The sequence below is a fragment of the Heterodontus francisci genome, chromosome 14 (genome assembly GCF_036365525.1).
Source record: "Heterodontus francisci isolate sHetFra1 chromosome 14, sHetFra1.hap1, whole genome shotgun sequence".
Taxonomy (NCBI): domain Eukaryota; kingdom Metazoa; phylum Chordata; class Chondrichthyes; order Heterodontiformes; family Heterodontidae; genus Heterodontus; species Heterodontus francisci.
Genome location: NC_090384.1, coordinates 87657024 through 87680179, shown reverse-complemented (window position 1 = coordinate 87680179; position 23156 = coordinate 87657024). Strand labels below are relative to the sequence as shown.

Below are 23156 nucleotides of genomic sequence, written 5' to 3'. Positions count from 1 at the left end.
CCTAAAGATATACTTTATTCATAAAAATTTGTAAAAAATACATTACAAAACAGTTCAAGTCAGTTCAAATTTGACATTTCAGAAAGTACAATAGCATTCAGATTCCTTCGATACAGAACATGAGTTGCCTCACAACTATTTCCATTCCATTTTATATGCAATATACAATTACAATATACACCAAAAATCATATTTGGTGTATCCAATCCAAGGGTTTTACATGGGTCCAGCCCCTCACTTCACTATGGCGGGAGGACCTTACACAGTGGTCTTTCCACATTGAGCTTTTGTGACAGCGTCCCCAAGCTTTAGTGCGTCCCTCAGCACGTAGTCCTGGACCTTGGAATGTGCTGGTCTGCAACACTCGGTCATGGATAACTCTTTGCTCTCGAAGACCAGCAAGTTTCAGGCAGACCAAAGAGCTTCTTTCACCAAGTTAATGGTCCTCCAGCAGCAGTTGATGTTTATCTCGGTGTGCATCCCTGGGAACAGCCTGTAGAGCACAGAGTCCTGTGTTTCAGGACTGCTCGGGATGAACCGCGACAAAAACATCTCTTACCACACCTGCTTTGCAAAGGCACATTCCAGAAGGTCCTGATGAAGGGTCACTGACCTGAAATGTTAACTCTGCTTCTCTCTCCACAAATGCTGCCAGACCTGCTGAGTATTTCCAGCAATTCTTGTTTTTATTTTAGATTCCTAGCATCTGCAGTATTTTGCTTTTATTTTACATTCCAGAAGGAGGTGGACGACGGTCTCTTCCCCACCATAGTCACCTCGAGGGCAGCGTGCGGAGGTGGTGAGACTCCAGGCTTGCAGGAAGGATCTGACGGGGAGGGCCCTTCTCACCACCAGCCAAGCTACGTCTTGGTGCTTGTTCGAAATTTCTGGTGATGAGGCATTCTGCCAAATGACTTTGGCAGTCTGCTTGGGGAACCATCCGACAGGATCCACCATCTCCTTTCCCCACAGTGCCTTGAGGACGTTATGTGCTGACCACTACCTGATGAATTTGTGGTCAAAGGTGTTTTTCTGCAAAATTTTTCCACGAAGGATAGGTGGTACGGTACGGTCCAACTGAATGGAGCGTTCCGCGGCAATGTGACCTGACCCATCCTTCGCAACACCAGGGACAGATAGAACCTCAGCACGTAGTGACACTTAGTGTTTACGTACTGGGGTTCTACGCACAGCTTGATGCAGCCACACACAAAGGTGGCCATCAGGATGAAGGCGACGTTGGGTACATTTTACCCCCCTTTATCCAGAGTTTTGAACATTGTGTCCCTGCGGATACGCCATTGTTGGCTGTGCCTTTAGCTGCCTAGACCCTAAGCTCTGGATCTCCTTCTCTAAACGTCTCTGCCTCTCTACCTCTCTCTCCTCCTTTAAGATTTTTTTTTTATTCATTCATGGGATGTGGGCTAGGCCAGCATTTATTGCCCATCCCTAATTGCCCTTGAGAAGGTGGTGGTGAGCTGCCTTCTTGAACCGTTGCACTCCATGTGAGGTAGGTACACCCACAGTGCTGTTAGGAAGGGAGTTCCAGGATTTTGACCCGACGACAGTGAAGGAACGGTGATATAGTTCCAAGTCAGGATGGTGTGTGACTTGGAGGGGAACTTGCAGGTGGTGATGTTCCCATGCATCTGCTGCCCTTGCCCTTCGAGTGCGTCGGTGGTGGAGGGAGTGAATGTTTGTGCATGGTGTGCCAATCAAGTGGGCTGCTTTGTTCTGGATGGTGTCGAGCTTCTTGAGTGTTGTTGGAGCTGCACCCATCCAGGCAAGTGGAGAGTATTCCATCACACTCCTGACTTGTGCCTTGTAGATGGTGGACAGGCTTTGGGGAGTCAGGAGATGAGTTACTCGCCGCAGGATTCCTAGCCTCTGCCCTGCTGTTTGTAGCCATGGTATTTATATGGCTACTCCAGTTCAGTTTCTGGTCAATGGTAGCCCCTAAGATGTTAATAGTGGGGCATTCAGCGATAGAAATGCCATTGAATGTCAAGGGGAGATGGTTAGATTCTCTCTTGTTGGAGATGGTCATTGCCTGGCATTTGTGTGGTGCAAATGTTACTTGCCACTTATCAGCCCAAGCCTGGATATTGTCCAGCTCTTGCTGCATTTCTACACGGACTGCTTCAGTATTTGAGGAGTCGTGAATGGTGCTGAACATTGTGCAATCAACAGCGAATATCACCACTTCTGACCTTATGATAGAAGGAAGGTCATTGATGAAGCAGCTGAAGGGCCTAGGACACTACCCTGAGGAACTCCTGCAGTGATATCCTGGAGCACAGATGTTTGACCTCCAACAACCACAGCCATCTTCCTTTGTGCTAGGTATGACTCCAGCCAGCGGAGGATTTTCCCCCTGATTCCCATTGACCTCAGTTTTGCTCGGGCTCCTTGATGCCATACTTGGTCAAATGCTGCCCTGATGTCAAGGGCAGTCACTCTCACCTCACCTCTTGAGTTGTTTGAACCAAGGCTGTAATGAAACCAAACTGAGCATCACTGAGCAGGTTATTGCTAAGCAAGTGCTGCTTGATGGCACTGTTGATGACACCTTCCATCACTTTACTGATGATTGAGAGTAGACTGATGGGGCGGTAATTGGCTGGGTTGGACTTGTTCTGCTTTTTGTGTACAGGACATACCTGGGCAATTTTCTACATTGCAGGGTAGATGCCAGTGTTGTAGCTGTACTGGAACAGCTTGGCTAGGGGTGCGGCAAGATCTGGAGCACAGGTCTTCAGTACTATTGCCAGAATATTGTCAGGGCCCATAGCTTTTGCAGTATCCAGTGTCTTCAGTCATTTCTTGATATCACGCGGAGTGAATCGAATTGACTGAAGTCTGGCATCTGTAATGCTGGAGACTTCAGGAGGGGACCGAGATGGATCATTAACTCGGCACTTCTGGTTGAAGATTGTTGCAAATACTTCTGCCTTATCTTTCGCACTGATGCGCTGGGCTCCCCCATCATTGAGGATGGGGATATTTGTGGAGCCACCTCCTCCAGTTAGTTGTTTAATTGTCCACCACCATTCACGACTGGATGTGGCAGGACTGCAGAGCTTCGATCTGATCCGTTGGTTACTGGATCGCTTAGCTCTGTCTGTTGCATGCTGCTTATGCAGTTTGGCATGCAAGTTGTCCTGGGTTGTAGCTTCACCAGATTGACATCTCATTTTGAGGTATGCCTGGTGCTGCTCCTGGCATGCCCTCCTGCACTCTTCATTGAACCAGGGTTGTTCCCCCAGCTTGATGGTAATGGTAGAGTGGGGGATATGCCAGGCCATGAGGTTGCAGATTGTGGTTGAGTACAATTCTGCTGCTGCTGATGGCCCAAAGCGCCTCATGGATGCCCAGTTTTGCATTGTTAGATCTGTTCGAAATCTATTCCATTTAGCACGGTGATAGTGCCACACAACACGATGGACGGTATCCTCAATGTGAAGGCGGGCCTTCAACTCCACAAGGACTGCGTGGTGGTCACTCCTACCAATACAGTCATGGACAGAAGCATCTGCGGCAGGCAGATTGATGAGGACAAGGTCAAGTATGTTTTTCCCTCGTGTTGGTTCCCCCACCACCTGCCGCAGACCCAGTCTAGCAGCTATGTCCTTTAGTACTCGGCCAGCTCGGTCAGTAGTGGTGCTACCGAGCCACTCTTGGTGATGGACATTGAAGTTCCCACCCAGAGTAAATTTTGTACCCTTGCCACCCTCAGTGCCCTGCAAAATGTATCTTTTTGACCAAGTGTTTGGTCATCTGACCTAGTATCTCCTTATGTGACTGGATGTCAAATTTTTGTCTGATAATTGCTCCTGTGAAGCACTTTGAGATGTTTTACTATGTTAAATTTGCTATATAGATGCAAGGTGTTGTTGCATACACATGCAAGTCCTTTCCTTTTCGCTGTGTACCTGCAGCTTAGGTTCGCCTCCATTGCACTTTCAGTGTGATTACTTATTTTGGCACCATTAGCTTCTCTTTTTCATGGTTGGCTTGCATGTAGATTGGCGGTGTGGCAGCATGGTTGGTGAGCCAATCCAAACCATTGAAATTTGTTTCCTCATAGTCTAATTGACCAAATATACATTAACAATGTTAGTGGCTTATTACAACGTAAAGAGTTGGGTCAAATTATTCAACTCTAACTAGTGAAGCGAGAAAGGTGGGAATAATAATGAAACTTGTAAGAGTGCATCAAAATAGATCACTTTTTGTACCAAAAATGGGTGCTTATCAGTGAAATAATTGGTGTTATTAATAGTGATAGGAATAGTAATTAAAATAAATCAAGAATATTAGCATAACACAACAACCACGTTACGTGACAATGGATCAAGCATGCAAATTTCAGGATATGACGTATGTTAGGGTGTAGGCGTGCTCCAATGGGAGTAGTTGGTGATAGTTTGATTGGCAGGCGGAGGGTAGGAAGAGTAAAAGATGTGGCTGTGCTGTGTGTTTGTGTTGTTGCTGGTTGCGAGCGGAGCGCTGGGTGTCGAGAGCAGCAGTTCTGGGGTGTTGGCAGTGGGTGTGCGGAGTGTGGTTCAGGATGCGGTTGTAGGTGAGCTTGGTGCAGGCTGCAATGGGGGGGGGGGGGGGGGATTGCAGTCGCTTCTGGGCAGCTCTTCCGCTTTGGTTAATGTACAGCCCCCCCCCCCCCAAACTCATCCTTCACCAGCACTGCTTAAAATATTTCTTTTGCATTTTAAACCAGTGCAAAAGTTGATGAATGTGGTTTAAACTCTCGGCTGTCTTTATATCAGCCCCCAATGAATTACTGTTGATGAGTTGAAAAGTTTTAAACTTTTGCGTTTCTTTTGCGGCCTTCATTATTTACTTTCACTTTCTTCGTTGAATGTCGTCATGCATTTCATTTAACCTTTTAAAATTCATACATATGAGTGATTTAGAAAGAAAGTACTTGTATTTATGTAGTGTCTTTCACAGTGACACATACCCAAACCTGCTTCATAGCCACTGAAATGTTTCTGAAGTGTAATTTGAGAAATGTGGCAAGTTCTCACATGCAGTAGTGGGGTATGTGACTACAGCGTTTGCGTTGGTGCCATCAGTGCAGTCCTAGTGAAACTGGCTGAATCAGCGCAAAAGATTGAGACATTTTGAATGTAGCTTATGTCATATGTAAATCAAATTTCTACGATATTTAATTCTGGTTTATAAAACATTTTGCTTGAAGCTGGCCCTGCCCACAAAGTGGCCCTGTCCCACAGATCGAAATGATGGGTACATGGTGCGTTTCAGCTGTTTGAGGAGACTCTTCAAATTGAGCTTATTGTAATAGATGCACAAGTCCCAGTAAGCTTTAAAAGTTTTTGGATAATTTGATACTTAAATAGGTGTCAGCTATGGCTCAGTTGGTAGTGCTCCTGCGAGGTTCTGGATTCAAGTCCCACTCCAGGGCTTGATCCCAAAAATCGAGCCTGACACTCCAGAGTAGAGGCCCGACTCGAACCCGACAGGACCAATGTCATGTGTCTGGTTTGGGTCGGGTCAGGCCCATTTTCCGGGGCTGGCTTTCTGGGCTTGGGTCGGGCCGAGTCCAGATCGGATCGAGTCGGGTCGGGTTGGGCCGGACGCGCATGGTAAGCGCTCTGATGGTAAGTATTAAAAATAAAAAAACTTATCTGAGCTGGGAGTCTGGGACGCAATTGAGCGCACAGTGAGCGAGTGACATCACGATGACGTCTCGCGCATGTGCTGCAGCTTCTTGCTGTCGTCATTGTCGACAGGAATAGTGCCGGAAGACTGGAGGATAGCAAATGTTGTCCCCTTGTTCAAGAAGGGGAGTAGAGACAGCCCTGGTAATTATAGACCTGTGAGCCTTACTTCGGTTGTGGGTAAAATGTTGGAAAAGGTTGTAAGAGACAGGATTTATAATCATCTTGAAAAGAATAAGTTCATTAGCGATAGTCAGCACGGTTTTGTGACGGGTAGGTCGTGCCTCACAAACCTTATTGAGTTTTTCGAGCAGGTGACCAAACAGGTGGATGAGGGTAAAGCAGTGGATGTGGTGTATATGGATTTCAGTAAGGCGTTTGATAAGGTTCCCCATGGTAGGCTATTGCAGAAAATATGGAAGTATGGGGTTGAAGGTGATTTAGAGCTTTGGATCAGAAATTGGCTAGCTGAAAGAAGGCAGAGGGTGGTGGTTGATGGCAAATGTTCATCCTGGAGTTTAGTTTCTAGTGGTGTACCGCAAGGATCTGTTTTGGGGCCACTGCTGTTTGTCATTTTTATAAATGACCTGGAAGAGGGTGTAGAAGGGTGGGTTAGTAAATTTGCGGATGACACTAAGGTCGGTGGAGTTGTGGATAGTGCCGAAGGATGTTGTAGGGTACAGAGGGACATAGATAGGCTGCAGAGCTGAGCTGAGATGGCAAATGGAGTTTAATGCGGATAAGTGCGAGGTGATTTACTTTGGAAGGAGTAACAGGAATGCAGAGTACTGGGCTAATGGGAAGATTCTTGGTAGTGTAGATGAACAGAGAGATCTTGGTGTCCAGGTGCATAAATCCCTGAAGGTTGCTACCCAGGTTAATAGGGCTGTTAAGAAGGCATATGGTGTGTTAGCTTTTATTAGTAGGGGGATCGAGTTTCGGAGCCACGAGGTCATGCTGCAGCTGTACAAAACTCTGGTGAGACTGCACCTGGAGTATTGCATGCAGTTCTGGTCACCGCATTATAGGAAGGATGTGGAAGCTATGGAAAGGGTGCAGAGGAGATTTACTAGGATGTTGCCTGGTATGGAGGGAAGGTCTTACGAGGAAAGGCTGAGGGACTTGAGGTTGTTTTCGTTGGAGAGAAGGAGGAGGAGAGGTGACTTAATAGAGACATATAAGATAATCAGAGGGTTATATAGGGTGGATAGTGAGAGTCTTTTTCCTTGGATGGTGATGGCAAACACGAGGGGACATAGCTTTAAGTTGAGGGGTGATAGATGTAGGACAGATGTCAGAGGTAGTTTCTTTACTCAGAGTAGTAGGGGCGTGGAACGCCCTGCCTGCAGCAGTAGTAGACTCGCCAACTTTGAAGGCATTTAAGTGGTCATTGGATAGACATATGGATGAAAATGGAATAATGTAGGTCAGATGGTTTCACAGGTCGGCGCAACATCGAGGGCCGAAGGGCCTGTACTGTGCTGTAATGTTCTAATTCTAATTCAGTGTCAGGAAGGTAAGTAAACAGATGGTCAGGTTGGGACGAGTAGTGGCGGGGTCTTTTAGATGAGATGTTAAATCAAGGCCCCATCCTCTTGGGTGAATGCAAATGATCCCATGGCACTCTTTTGAAGAAGAGCAGGGGAGTTATGGGAGTTATTGTCCTGGCCAATATTTATCCCTCACTGAATATCACAAAAACAGATTATCTGGTCATTATCACATCGCTGTTTGCTGTGTGTATGCTGGCTGCTGCATTTCTTGCATTTTAAAAATACTTCATTGGCTGTAAAGTGCTTTAAGACATGAAAGGTGCTATATAAATGCAAGCTTTTTTCCTACTGAGCTTACTAAAAACTGAGTAATGTACTCAGATGGAACCACTAAATGTTCAGTACAGTTTGTCATTTTCAGTGATATAAAATTAGATTACAGGTGGAGGACTAGACATTTTGATTAAAAATGCTTATTTTGTGAAACCCATCTTCAGTTGTATTAACACTGTACCAGGTTCCCACTCTTAAATATTGTTACGACCGAGGTGGGAGGAGTGCACTGTTCTAGTTCCCACTTACCGATATGATCATAACTCTATTTTTATCCCAGAATAACACCCACCAACCAGGTTTCTTTAATTTTGTTGTTCATTATCATTTTATTGTAAAACAAGTTTTAACCAGTAATGAAGTAAAGCATAAACACACAGATTGAAACATTAAAGTTCCCTTTTTACTTTAGCCCTCACACTCCCTCACACACATACAACAGTTAACCAGGGGGAAAAAATGATTTTTGTTTTTAGAGTTCTATTATCGAAAAAAAAACACACTTGGGCAGAATACTTGTGCATTCTTGAAAAAACAGCAGATGAGATCTGTTGTGTTCCAAAACTGGCACACAGTCTGGCCTCCGAGTACATGTTGACGGGTCACTGGGATCTTTTTAGAGCAGTTCTTTTCAGGCAGCATTGAGAATTAATTTAGCAGGCTTTTCTTCAAAGACAGGAGACGAGATAAGTTGACACAGTGAACTTCTCCAGATCTTTTAGAGAGGTGATGGAAAGCTGAGCTGGGTTGTGGTCGTCTTTCCTTCCTTGGGAATTCTATTTTCTCCTTGGAAGTTCTTTCCCTTTTTATACAATTCAACCCTAACTCAGAACAATTCAAAAGCGAAACTGACAACAGGAGGTCAACCTTTTGACCTACATCAATCTTGACCTGTCACTACGTTGTAAACACCTTGGCCGGGTTTTGAAAGTTCTCTGTTTATTGAGCTGGAAGTCAGGTGGTTTCCCGGAAAGGCTTGTTTTCCTCAAGACCTCTTGGGTGCCCCTTTTTATAAAAACGTTTCCAGGGACTTTTTTTTCCCCCCCCCCCCCCAAAGTCAAGTGGTCTTTACATGACCCCCTTTGAAAACCCCAAAGTTTAACATTTCTTCAATCTTTCAAAATGAATCCTCAAAAAATATATTTAACAAAACACAGAGGCACTTTAGTAACAATATAATAAGGAATATTTTATAATGAAATTCTATTCTGTATTTCCACTGGTTCATGGAAGGTTTTGCATTTGTGATTTATACACATAATTTTAATTTTAATGGAAACTTGAACTGTAACCTAACCAGTGCAGTTTAAATCCATTTTCCTGTTTGTGCCCAAAGTGGAAACTTACTCTCATTAGTTTTACTGATAGTGATTGAGGAATAAATGTTGGCTTGGATACTAAGAAAATTCCCCTGCCCTCCTTTGCATAGTGTCATGGGAACTCTTAATTCATCAAAGAGGGCAGAAGAGGCCGCTGATTAAAGTCTTAGCTGAAAGATGGCACCTCAAGACTGTGCAGCACTCTACTGAGGTGTCAGCCTAGATTATGTGCTCAGGTCTTGGGAGTGGAGCTTGAACCCGTGACTTTTTGTCTGCGAGTGCTACTAATAAACCCAACAGTATCATGGAAACAGCTTGAGCTAGTTAACCTTTTGTGTCCATTCCGATGAAGTAATCCAGTTAAAGCTTGATTCTCAGATCAAGTTCTATTAACTTGGTTCACATGTTGAAGTGATATTTGAGCCTAATCCTTGTATATGCTTCAATAAAGCTTGCACAAAAGTAAAAGTACACTCTAAGCAGAGCTTCTCTTGTAAATCTTTATCAGTGATCCTGTAATAATAATCCTACACAGAATATCTTTCACTTATCACTATTTTTCTAATTCCCTATTTTTCCTATAAACATTCTTCAAATGTTTTTAACAATCTTGAATTTTATTTTCTAAGACTGTAGTCACTTGTCTCACTTTGTACAGTAGTACCAATAACAATTGCCCACAGAAGACTAGGACAATCTTTAAAATCTAGTTGTATGAAAATTGAGTTGTCAGTTCATTTTATGCTGTAAAGTCCTGTGGTTCTAATCAATTGAGTAATATTTGGTGTAAACTATTGTTATTTCTTCCCCCTTCCTACCCTGCATTTATTTATCTTGATATATTTGCTAAATTGTTTCCATGATAAGTTCTTCCTTATTTTGTGCAGGCAGTAATGGATCACATTTGCTGTATTCAGCTGTTGCACTGTAGAAGTTACCTTTAGCGCCTCCCGATTTAAGTACATTAAGTATAAGTTTGTACTTGCTGGCAATGTCATGAAGTTGAGGCATATTCCAACTCTAGTGACTTGGTTGTGTAATGAAACTCAATCTTGTTTATCGTTAAAATGTGCCTTCAGAAAAGGGTGCAATTAAAGTAATAGCATTTTGCTTTGAATTCTTTCTCATTGTAGGTCACATTAAAATTCCACTTTTGGAACCGGTTTCTGTTCTTTTGGAACCTAATGAATGTAAACGTGTTGTGGTTGCAAACATTACTCAACAGACTGCATTTGTGGTTACTCAAGTATATTCTTACAAGCAGAATGTGACGGTTTCACTCTCTAAGGTAAGTACGTTTTTCTATGAAAGGATGAGTTAGGCTAAAATGTCCTCTCTCACCTGTACTTGTCTTTTTGACCTCGTGTTTAAATTGCAAAATCTGATGGCATAAAAGATATGAATTATCTGCTGTTATAGATTTTTGGCTTCACCTTAAAGAGCATGACTGAAATAAAGGCTTATGTAATACTGTTTTGATTCTAAGTATAACATTTAGAAAATATGTGGGAGACACCTAGCAGTCGAAAAGCTTGCTGCCCACTTTTGCTTTCTGAAATCTGGTTTTGTGGGGATCTTGATTTTCCTCTTGTCTTCAATACTCTTTTGACCGTTCGTTTAAAGAGACAGTAATCAATACAGCCTTAATTAGATTTTTATTTTAACAAAAGGTTTATTCCAACTTCATGTGCCTGGTGAAGCAAAACCAAAAAGCATGATCAGAGGTATTTTGTCATGCAGTTCAGAAAGTCCATTGTCTGAAACTTTGTGCCCTTAAGTAATAACTTAAAAATGAAATACTGTTAGGAAGTACTAAGAGCCATGGTTGTTGAATTTGTGAATTGACGATGAAGAGGCACTTTGCTGGCTTCACAAGGAAACTAAAACATAAGTGGAAATTTGAACAGTTGAAATGTAAGCCAATTTGATAAGTTTGAACAGAAGAACACAAGAAATAAGAGTGGGAGTAGGCCATTCAGCCCTTCGAGCCTACTCTGCCATTCAGTGAGATCAAGGCTGGTCTACTTCAACACTATTTTCCTGCACTATACCCGTAACCCTTGATTTTAATATGCAGAAATCTATCGATCTCTGTCTTGTACATACTCAACGACTGAGCCTCCACAGCTCTCAGGCAGAGAATTCCAAAGATTCACCACCCTGTGAGTGAAGAAATTGCTCCTCATCTCTGTTGTAAAAGTTTAGATTCAGGTCGACACTTTGCGAAGCAGAAGAGTTCTCTATTCTTGTGGAATTTAAACCAAAACTACCAACTAGCATATTATAATTTGTATGCTGGAGTTTTTTGGTTGCTTTGATTGCCATCCAGGTCCACTGGCTGGCGACAGTTCGAGTTCCACTGACTATCTGAACTTAAGAATATTTTAATTTAAGTAATTAATAGCAGTAGTTACTCAGCATGTGCATCTGTTCCGCTGTAGGGTTTTGACATTTTAGGCAGACATGCAACCTCCATATGAGTGATACATTTTAAGGAAGTTGACTTTATTTCCGTTGTGTCTCAGTCCTTTCCTGCAGACTCATCGTATACAAGTTCTAGTGCTGGCGTAGTGCTGATGTTGAAGGCAGCTGCTGTTACTGCAACGTTCTACATCCAAGCAGGAGAAGAAATGGTGTCAGCAGTTCTGTTTGCTGTACCCTACACAGCTCTAGGTAGAGATTCTTTTGTCTTCATTATATAGAAAACTGTAGTGCAAGACTGTCCAAGCTTTGTGTTACTGGACGTCATATGTGCACACCATTGAGCTATGGGGCTGCAGGTAAAGTTTAATCCATGTTTTACATTCATTAATTTCTATATATGTTAAGTTGCGTGCACTAACAGATCTTTGTCTAGAATTTATCCCATAGTACGGAGCAGTGCTAAGAGTAGCCTGTTTTGAATCTGCACATGCACAAATTCAAAACTGGTGAAACTAGCGAATAAGGAATGTAGGGGGAGAAATTCAACTCACGGTCTTTCGTTTGAATCTGAAAAATGGGTGGCCAGCATTCTCTCATTGGTTGGGTGAGGATTTGGGTACCTTGGTCACCCCATTGATGCCAAGGTCTAGCTAATGCCAAGCCTGTAAGGCTGCTTAAATGCACAATTCTCAACCCTATGCCGGCTCTAGAATGCTGGTTGCAAAATTTAAGGTATGAGTGAGAAGACTAAATGCTGTGCCTTGTGTGTCAGACATTGAGGAGCTTAGGCAGGGCTCACTGGTGGCTGCTTAAAAAAACCCCAGGAAATTGAGGGTTTTATTTTGTGGGCCAAGGAGAAACTGAAGTCGTTGTCCTTGACTCACAAAAAGATCTCTGGCTAGCTGTCGGCCTGTTCGAGGCCCTCCACGTGGTTACCTCCCCGTCCTGCAAGATATGACCTGCCAGCCGGTTGGATGTAGGAATCAGTTGATTTTCTTCCCTCCCTGACTGGCAAGCTGCAGCAGGGCAGCTATTTGATGCCCAGTGGCATATAAATGGGACTTGAAGCAATGTTCCCACTAAGCTGCGTGTGTGCACGGCAGCCTGAAACTGTCATGCTGACCTTGTTCTGGGATCAATAATGCGTGTGTTTGGCCACACAAAAAAAAACCTTAAAGGGATCACTCCCTGAAAAAGGGAACATTGGCCTGAAGCCAAATTTGGCTCATCTGGCAAAGCATGGTCCCCTGCTTCAGTAGGCCCTGCTGTAACAGGCTTTATACATCAGCAATAGCCTGCCTGGAGTTTGTGCAGCTTCCTCAGGTACTGCTCTTCAGATTTATCCAAGGTATTGACTCTTTGGCCGATAGACCCTTTTGGCTGAATAAGGCCTTCTGCAAGCAGGTCCCCATGCCTACCATCTTCTCACAGGCCCAGCTGCTGCTTGTTTTGGCTGTTGAGGCTGAATCAAACTGTTCACAACATCATCCTATTCGATCCTGAGGTAAGTCTTAAACCCCATAATCCTCTCCATCACCAGGACCTCCTACTTTTACCTCTGTAATGACACCTGTCACTGTCCCTGCTGCGACTCGTCTGCTACTGAAAAGCTCATCTGTACTTTTGTTACCTCCAGACTCGACTATTCCATTGCATTCCTGGCTGACTTTCCACCCTTTTGTCCTCTGTAAATTTGAGCTCATTCAGAACGCTATCTGTATCCTAGCTCACACCAAGTTGTGTTCACCCCTGTGCTTGCTGACCTACATTGGCTCCTAGCCCAGTCGTGCCTCGAATTTAAGATTTTTCATCTGTGCTCAAATCCCTGGGCGGCGCAGTGGTTAGCACTGCAGCCTCACAGCTCCAGCGACCCGGGTTCGATTCTGGGTACTGCCTGTGACAGCGTGGGTTTTCGCCGGGTGCTCCGGTTTCCTCCCCCAGCCAAAGACTTTCAGGTTGATAGGTAAATTGACTGTTATAAATTGCCCCTAGTATAGATAGGTGGTAGGGGAAGGTGGGGATGTGGTAGGAATATGGGATTAATGTAGGATTAGTATAAATGGGTGGTTGATGGTCGGCACAGACTCGGCGGGCCGAAGGGCCTGTTTCAGTGTTTTATCTCTCAAATAAATAAATAATTAAACCTCATCTAGCTCTACAACCCTCCCAGATCTCTGCACTCCTCCAATTCTGTCATTTTGCAGCCCCGGTTTCCATCTCTCCACCATTGGTGGTGTGCTTTCGGCTGCTTAGGCACTGAGCTCTGGAATTCCCTTCTTTAAACTTTTATCTCCCTCTCTCTTTTTAAGATGCTCCTTGAAGCCTATCCCTTTCAGCCAGGTTTTGGTCAGTTGTCCTAATATTTTTATGTGCTTGGTGCCAAATTGTTTCTGTTAACATTCCTGTGAAGTGCTTTATATTTTGTTATATTAAAGGTACTATATAAATACAAGTTGCTGTTGAGGCAGCTACTGCTCTTCCTGCAGCTTCTTATCCATCCAAAGGAAAGAAGCAGAAATGTCGCTTATGATGAGCAAAGTGTTTAATCAGGGTAAGTAAGGGGGGAAAAAAGTCAAAGCAACAAACCTGGAAGCTCAAATCTGCCTATTGCTTACAATAGCATACCAGTCCTAATGACTTGGGTACCTGCAGGTGAGTGCCCCTTTAAATCCAGCTTCTTGTCATGCCAGTCTGTTTGTGAAGCCAGTGACATTATATGATATTCGGAAGGTTTGCTACTAATTAAAATAGTGTTGGGGTTCTTTATAACAGTGAGAGACTCCAATTTCCAGTTATTAATGAGGCACTGGTCTGTTTCAGTGGGTGTGCTTGTCAATTTGGAGTTTAAAAAGGCGCTTGGTGAGTTTTCAGTGCGTATTGGACAGTAGGTCGGTTTTTAACCTCGCACCCTCATGGGTTGGGGTAAAATTGGAGCTGTGGCCTGGAATTGGCTGTAAATTTCTTCTGCATTTCATAAATGTCAGCTTAAATACTGGCATCTCTTGAGCAACAATCGTGTAAGAGCACTCGAAGATACTGAAGTGGATTTTGCAGTAGAAATAACAATAAGGCTATTGGTGCTCTGATATTTGATAGTCTGACAGCAACTTCTAGAAACCGCATATACGCAGTTAGAAGTGGAAATCAGGAGGTTGTTGTCCAAGATGCTCTGCTCCTCCAGAAGCTGTGCGATAATGGTATCTTGCTCTCCAACTCCTCAATCAAATATATTGAGGTGAAGTTGCTTTACTTGCCTAATGAATATGGATTAAACCTGCCAGAAAAGGTTGGTGCTTGTCCATTCCAGTGTAAATATCCTTTTAACGGCGTGATAAATTTTAATTACTGCCAAATAACCTATCTGGCACTGTAAGTTAACTTTTACAAGTGTGGAGTTTCATTCCTTCAGATTTGAATTATTCTTGGTGATTTAATGAAAGTTGATTTTAATTTTCTTCTTTCTTCTCTCTCAATATAATTCCCTCTCCTTTTCACTTTTTCTGTACCTTGTTACAACCACTCAGGACAAAGCCCCCAATAGAAATATGATTCTGATCACAGTGGGAGCAGCGCACTGCTAATTCAGTCCCGTCACTCCACAGGTCGCATCGTATATCTTTAAGCTTTCCAAATAGAACAAAGCAGCAGCTGAATTGAAACAGTATAGTAATCCCCGAATGAAGCGAACCAAACCAGGTATCTTTAGATATCAACAAATTAACTATTTACTAAAAAAAAAAGCTAAAATCTTAAGCACCAAGATAGACCTTATAACTTATTTTAAAAAATCTAACTCCCTCATTCGCATACATATACTCAAACTAACAGCAGTTTGTTTTGAAGTTAGCTGCCCGAAAAAATAGAAAAAAAAACAATTAAGTCTTCTAATTCAACACTGTCCCAATTTCACTTGCAGTCTTCTAAGGTCCGATGAGAAAAGGGCCCTTTCAGGGGTAGGGGTTCAACAGTTCAGTTCGGCAGTTGTAGTATTACACTTTTTTTCTCCCCCCAGCAATGGACACAGCAGATCGATAATTTGTTGTGAAAGAATAAAAACCTTTTTTTTCCCCTTTATTTCTTTAAGGAATTAATCTGGCTTGAAGCTTTTTTAGAATTTTGAGAAAAACTACCCAGGGTCTAAAGTGACTTCAAGAGAGCTCTCATTTCCTTCACCTGCTGGATCAGTCTGTCAACTGTGTGTCTCTGCTAGCCAGTTTCAAAGTCAAAATGGATACATTGAAGCCCTGTACTCCCCCTCTGTATGGTTGTTGCTGGCAACCAGAATCCACTTTCACTCACTGACTCCAAAGCTTGTTGCCTTGAAGTACTGATCCTTTACACATTAAAGGTGCACAGCAATATTTCCTGAGGAAAGAATAAAAACCAGGACCGTGACAACCTAATTAGACATGGAATTCACTATTCTAAGTGAAATTCCCTGGTTCAGATTCTGCACTGCTCATTAAGAATTCTTCAGTCTGGTTAAGGAGATACAGCTGCTTGCCCTGCACACAGGTCCCTGGTGCTCTGTAGACGGCTTTGTGCTTTTTGAATATTTGGCTGACAGCAACTTTCATTTTTGAAAGTCTATAGGCAAGTGTAACAAATAACTGGTGCTGTTTGTTCACTGCTAACCATAAATTCTGGCTCCATGTATGACTGTTAGAACAATTCAGTTTTTTTTATTTGCCTTCCAACCTCGTGTACTTTTTAATGCAATTCAGTTACCCCAAATGTAAATTTTTGATTTTCTTTCTTTCCTTCCTCCATCTATAATGTCATTGTGATAACTAATGGATAGCAGCACTGTGGGTGTTCTTGCCTCATATGGACTACAGTGGTTCAAGAAGGCAGCTCACCACCACCTTCTCGAGGGCAATTCAGGATGGGCAATAAATGCTGGCCTAACCAGTGATGCCCACATCCCATGAATGAAAAAAAAAGTCCCTTGCAAGGTGTAGTATAAATTGAAAGCAAAATACTGCAGATGCTGGAAATCAAACAAAAACCAGCAGTGCTGGAAATACTCAGCAGGTCTGGCAGCATCTGTGGAGAGAGAAGCAAAGTTAATATTTCAGGTCTGTGATCTTTTCTAAGAACTGACAAAGGTTAGAAAAGAATTAGGTTTTAAACTAGTGAAATTGGGTGGGGGGGAACACAAAGGGGAAGGTGTTTGATAGGGCAGGAGAGATCAAATAACAAAGCCCTCCTGGGACAAAGGCAAAGAGTGTACTAATGCTTGTGGTGAAAGACAAAGCATTAGTCCAGAGAGACTATTAATAGCAGAATAGTGAGCAGCTCTGAATACATGAAAAGCAGGCACATGGTTAAAAAATAAAAGATTAGAAAAAGGCCAGTCATGCTCTGAAGTTATTGAACTCAATGTTCAGTCCGCAAGGCTGTAGAGTGCAGAATCGAAAGATCAGGCGCTGCTCCTCGAGCTTGCATTGATGTTCACTGGAACACTGGAGTAGGCCAAAGACAGAAATGCTGACATGAGAGCAGGGGGGAGTGTTGAAATGGCAAACAACCGGAAGCTCGGGGTCATGCTTTTGGACTGAGCGGAGGTGTTCAGCAGAACGGTCACCCAATCTGTGTTTGGTCTCCCCAGTGTAGAGGAGACTGCATTGTGAGCAGCGAATTCAGTATACTAAATTGAAAAGTACAAGTAAATTGCTGCTTCACCTGAAAGGAGTGTTTGGGGCCTTGGAGAGTGAGGAGAGAGGAGATAAAGGGCAGGTATTACACTCCTGCGATTGCATGGGAAGGCAATGAGGTGTCAGGGTAATGGAGTAGTGGACCAGGGTGTTGCGGAGGGAACGATCCCTTCGGGATGCTGAGGGGGAGGGGAAGATGCATTTGGTGGTGGCATCACGCTGGAGGTGGTGGAAATGACGGAGGATGATCCTCTGGATGCGGAGGCTGGTGGGGTGGAAAGTGAGGACAAAGGGAGCCCTGTCGCGGTCCTGGGAGGCAGCGGAAGGCGTGAGGGCAGCGGTGCGGGAAATGGACCAGACACGGTTGAAGGCCCTGTCAACCACAGTGGTGGGGGGGTGGAATCCTCGGTTGAGGAAAAAGGAAGATGTCAGAAGCGCTGTTGTGGAAGGTTGCATCATCAGAGCATACGCGTCGGAGATGGAGAAACTGGGAGAATGGAATGGAGTCCTTACAGGAGGCAGGGTGTGAAGAAGTGTAGTCGAGGTAGCTGTGAGAGTCAGGCTTGTAATGAATGTAGTATAAATTACTTGTATTGATCTTGGTTTTGTAATTTATTCTGTATAAGGACCTAATATTCACTAAGTTTGATATTGACTCTACAGTGGTACAGCAGTTTCTTCCTGGGTGATGCAGCATGATGAATTGCTTATAATTAGCTTCCAGATCTCGTACTGTATAACGTAGGAATCTTGGAAGTCCTTGCCTTTCTCTTCATATTCCTCCAAGTTCTTCCTTCACCCTACCTCTCGATCCATTTCCAGCATTACATCCAATTCTGTACCTTTAGTGTGCTGAATGTTCTGCACTCTTCCACGCTGCTGTTAGTAACCGAGCCATCAGTTATCTTGGTCACACTCTTAATCACTTTGCCATGCAACATCCACCCCACTTTCAAAAGCCTGCTTAAATCTACTGACAATACCTTTGGTCACCTCCTCTAATTTCCTTAGTACTTTGGGATGTTTTGCTACATTCAAAATGTGGAATAAATGTAACGTTTTGTCTTCAACATCCTGCAAATACAAGTTACTTGTGGAATCACTGACTTTGAAGTCTGATGGTAAGTTGAAATGCCTTTCCACATTGTAACTTCAAATAGGAATGCTTGGTGTAATCCTTGCATTGCATGGAGGGATAGAATAGGACATTGATTTACTCGTAAACTTGCTGCTCTTTTTGAAAGTAAAAAGACAATGGAGTGAAATTCAACTTCGAAGCATCAAACGGGCAATAGCAGATCAGCCTGTTATACACCCTCAACTGAAGCCATTGGAAAGGAAATTTGGATGGGGTGTATAAAAAGTGGCCAATGTGCAGTTGGCTGTTTTGCACCCCTGCCACAGTTGAATTTCATCCCCAGTGTTTTAGGATTATAACTTTAAAATGCTTAACAAATATTCTCTTCATAGAATAATAGTATTCATCATTTTTTCCCCCCCTCCTCCCATCAGATCCTGTTCCTGGTGCCTGCAACACAGAGTTTGTCTTAGAAAATGACCCAAACCTGCACTTGATGTACAATGTTTATGAAACTGCTGTTATGTTTGCACCAGCTAACTTGGGCACAGAAAGGTAAGTAAATAAGGAGTATAGATATGGCTTTGTATCTACTGACAGTGATCCTATTTTTCTGTGACTTTTGGGCAGTGTACTTTTTGCAGTACCATTTTATTTTTAATGTGACAGGATATCTTTTTTATTTTGCAAATGGGAATGAAAAACTAGTTGCCATTCACTACTAGATATTAACTTGTGCAGCAGTGGTATCTTGCTTTAAAGCTGTGTAAATGTCCTACTTAAAAATATACTTCTTAGAAAGAGCTTTTGCTTGTCACATTATGTGAAGTTTCTGGATTCTTGATTAGTGGCATTGTTTTTTTTAAATTCATTGCTGGGATATAGGCATCATATATGTCAAGGCCAGCATTCATTGTCCAATCCTAGTTGTCATTGAAAGGATGGCGGTGAGCCTCTGCCTTGAACTGCTGCAGTCCATTTGGTGAGGCTATTCCCACGATACATTTTGGGTAGGGTGTGCCAGGGTTTTGACCTAGCGGCAATCAAGGACAGACAGTATATATGTCCAAGTCAGGACGGTGTGTGAATTGGAGATAATGTTTCCATGTACCTTCTGCTCTTGTCCTTCTGGGTGGTAGAGGTTTGATGCACTTATTAGTTGCTCACTCGGGGAAAAGATGTTTGGTGAAGCCAGTGATTCTCTCAGTTTGTCATAATAAGAATGGAGTTCCAGTGTTTTCTGGCTAGTAACTTTCAAAGTGGGAGGGGGAAAGTTAGAAAAGAGTGATGTTTCGAAGAGTTGACATTTTGAAGCCTAAGGCATAAACATTCGAAGCAATTTTTCTAAATGGATATTTGTACTGAAGACATGCAGTTTGGTTGAACATTAGTTTAGCAGTTTGTTTAGAGAAATATGTTTGCTTGCATTTTATAGACACTTGCCACCTCCTGCTTGTGATGTTAAGACAGATGCTCACACCAGGTGGAGACTGACCTATGATATTTACCAGTATTTTCTACCTGAGAATGACCTCACCATGGAAAGTCTATTGAAAGGAATGAGTAAAATGTCTTCTGTACAAAACATAGAAAAGAATGGAATTAAGGTAAATTAATGTTTATCATTGGCGGAGGATGATATAAACCTCCAGTATGTCACTCTTGACTTTGACTGAAATCCACTTGTGACCGCAAACAGGTATCCAAATTATTATTTTCCCTTTAGTATCAAATCTTCATTTTTAACCAGTCACTTATGCCGCATCTTGTTTGTAGGACCTTGCTGTGTGGAAATTGACTGTCGTGTTTGCTGACGAAATAAGTACGTGCACTTCAAAATTTAATTCGACAGCAAAGTACTTTGGAGTATTCTGAGGATGTGAAAGGTGCAATATAAATTCGAAGTATTTGTTTATAATCAAAAGTGCTTCCTAGACTGTGACAGCTGCAGTGAGGCATAACTGTGCCATACACTTGTTAGAAATGAGCACAACCTAGAATTTACTTGTGCTTACAGTAGTTTTTTTTTAACGATACATTTTTGTGATTGGACTTGGTAACTTATAGGAAGACTTGCATTTGTACAGCACCTTTTATGACCTCAGGACATCCCAATGTGCTTTACTGCTAATTACTTTTGAAGTATACCTTTCATCCTTCACTGTCCTTGTATCTGACGTATATGTGCTTGCTTATCCTCTTCCTGGCAATGATATTGTTTCAGCGTGCTGATGTGACAGAGCCCATAGTAATTCTCAGGGACACCGGGGCCACTAGATTCTTTTTACTGGAAAAGGCCTGACCTTTCCCCCAGAGAATGCAGTAAACACCAGAATGGTATTGGAGGGCAATGTCTGGCTGTACCTTTACACCGGGTGCACTTGGAGTGCGACCTATTTTCAGGATCGTAGGGATTGTCCCTAGTTAGCCTCTGGATGGGGTTGACCTCCTAGGTAATGATCTAGCAGGGATGAAAGTGGTAGCTTCCCCAGTAGAGAAAGAGAGATCGCAGGAGGTCAGAGAAACAGGGCAGTGGCAGGAGATGGTCCCCTGCAGTTTCCCTGAATGTGTAGTGAATCAGGCCATGATCAAACCAGCTCCCCCAGATGAGACTGCATTGGCACTGCAGACTTTCTTTGGAAAGTTAGAAGACCCAGGGAATGAGTTAAATGGACTTTCCCTAGCTGAGGCTCAGCGAGCTGACCCAGTATTGAGAGAGTTAGTACTGGCTGCCCAGCCTGAGATTGAAGCAGAGGGAGTCCCTGATTGCTACTATTTAAAGAATGAGATACTGATGAGGAAATGGAGTCCTCCTCTCAGATGTAAGAGCAAGGAGTGGACAGTGGTTCACCAGTTAGTGGTGCAGTAGAGGGACCAGAGAGAAATATTAAGAATGGCCCATGACTGTGGCTGGTACATGCCAGTATATGAAAAACCAAAGCCTGCATAAACAGCAGTTTGATTGGCCAAAACTCCACAAAAATGTGATGGAGTACTGTAGGAGTTGCCACTTGTGCCAGGTTGAGGGAAAACCCCAACCTGCAGTGAAATCTACACCCTCAAGTTCCTGTATCGGTGTTAGGAGGACCCTCCAGCAGAGGGCTGGTGAACTGTGAGGGATGCCTGCTGAGAACAAAAGGGGACAGGCAGGCACAAGCCTGGCAAAAGGTTAGAAAAGAAAGGGGGAAAAAGGGTCCAAGAAGGCAGGTTAAAGGTAGTCTGGGAGGAATTCCAAATGGAAACCCCTACTCTCCGGTCAGCCAACCCTGAAATATTTGAAAAGTTAGACCCCACATCCTCCTATGTAAATACAGACACTAGAAGCATCCCACCAGAGTGGCTAGCAGCAATTACAGGAACCTACAGAGACAAAAAAATCCTTGAGGGCAGAGAAACAGTGAGGGTGATGCCTCACCTAGCAGGGGAGTGCGATAGAATCTGGGCAAATACTTGCAAGCGGGAGTGTCTCAGGACAAAGGGAAGATTAGCAAAGATCTCTTTTTTTTCCTCCACCACCCCCACCCCGGCCCCGAGTCAGGAAAAAAGGAACCGGCCATCCCCTAAGGTAAAAAGCCCTTGCCTGACTCATCAAAGCACTGAGAGTTCAGAGTGGAGCCACCCCTGAGTAGAACTGAAACCTAGGGCTAATTAAATCTAACCTGCAGACCCCAGCAAGAACAAAGACACCCTAGGCAGTCATGGAAATGTGCAAACTGAAAAACTTCCCCAAAGACCACATGATATTGGGATGCCAGAAAGGGCTGTTTAAAGCAGCATTGCTACCAAGAAAAAATGGGCTGTAATAACTATTAGGATTTCTGAATGAGCGAGATGCATGTGTGTTTTTCTGTACTTTTCTCTCTAGTCCCTTTTAATGAAATGCTCTTTTTAAAAAAAAAAAGTCACATTTCATTCCGCTGGGTGTGGAGGTGTCATGAAGACCCTTTATGACCAGGTGAACAACGTGTCTTGGGGTCTCTTGCTGTCTTCACCTGGCTGTATTGTAACAGGGTTTAATTTTAAACACACAATGTTTTGAGCTCCCCTTTTTGTGAATCCGTGTTCACAGTTTCCAATAATAAGGCAAAGAACTGAGCACACACAGGTTTTCTTTGGTTTAAAGCAGAAAGAGGAAATTTATTAAAACCTTAAACTTAACTGCTCATGCCTACGGATATACGACGCGCTCGCTCTAGCATGCACACGCGATGTAAACATGCAGATAGGAATAGAAAAGAGCAGAAGAAAAGAGAAGTAGAACAGTTTGAGGCAATCTCTTGTTACTGTTTCATGAGCTTGCTGTAGTCCTTGATTGGGGTGATATTCTTGCGTTTTGTTGAGGCCCAATAATCATAAAATTTTGTTCATATGGCAAACCTTTCTCCCTTTGAGTTTCACGTGTCTTCGATGGTTTCAGTCCCTGAGAAATGAGCAGACAGGAGAGGGATGTTCTTGCTTCAGTTCCAGGAACACACGCGTTCTCTGTTCAAATCCCTTTGGTAGTTCAAATTCGAAAAGCTCTCGGTGTTCAGCAGGTTAGTCATGTGACTAGCTCCTCATATGGAACAGTCCCCAACATCCTTGGTTGGGGTTTCAAATTTCTCTGTCACAGCTAGTCAGCCATGTGACCAAAACTGGTCTGGCCACTTCTGTGTATTGGAGGTCCAGGGATTGGCTCTTTGTTTCCACATTGTCTGGTACTATGCAAATGTCCTTCCGGTCAGAGGTTGCAATTTTTAAAGTTTTAACGTTCATGTGGCGAAATAATGAGTGCCTCAGTCTTAGCAGGTGGGGTTTGCCTGACCAATCTCATCTGCCAAGAATGAGGCATATTAATTTTGTCATACGAACATTAATTTTAAACTGTTACTTCCCTTCCCTTCCTCAACTTCTCTGTCTCCATCTCTGGGGATAGGCTGTCTACTAATATTCATTATAAGCCCACTGACTCTCGCAGCTACCTCGACTACACTTCACACCCTGCCTCCTGTAAGGACTCCATTCTGTTCTCCCAGCTTCTCTGTCTCCGACGCATCTGCTCTGATGATGCTACCTTCCACGACAGTACTTCTAATATGGCTTCCTTTTTTTCCTCGACCTGAGGATTCTCTCTTTTTTTTTTTCTCCTCCCCCCCCCCCCCCCCCCCCCCACT

General features: G+C 43.3%; 1 protein-coding gene across 1 annotated transcript in view; it reads left to right on the top strand.

Annotated features, from left to right (window-relative positions):
- The first annotated feature begins 4427 nt into the window (after window positions 1-4427).
- LOC137377140 (transmembrane 7 superfamily member 3-like) overlaps window positions 4428-23156 on the top strand; it is a 40849-nt gene continuing 22120 nt past the window's right edge. The window contains exons 1-5 of the mRNA XM_068046495.1: window positions 4428-4582; window positions 9978-10132; window positions 11370-11517; window positions 18438-18558; window positions 19439-19610. Coding sequence (XP_067902596.1) covers window positions 4462-4582; window positions 9978-10132; window positions 11370-11517; window positions 18438-18558; window positions 19439-19610 — 717 coding nt within the window. The 5' untranslated portion in view covers window positions 4428-4461. The remainder of the gene's footprint in view (window positions 4583-9977; window positions 10133-11369; window positions 11518-18437; window positions 18559-19438; window positions 19611-23156) is intronic.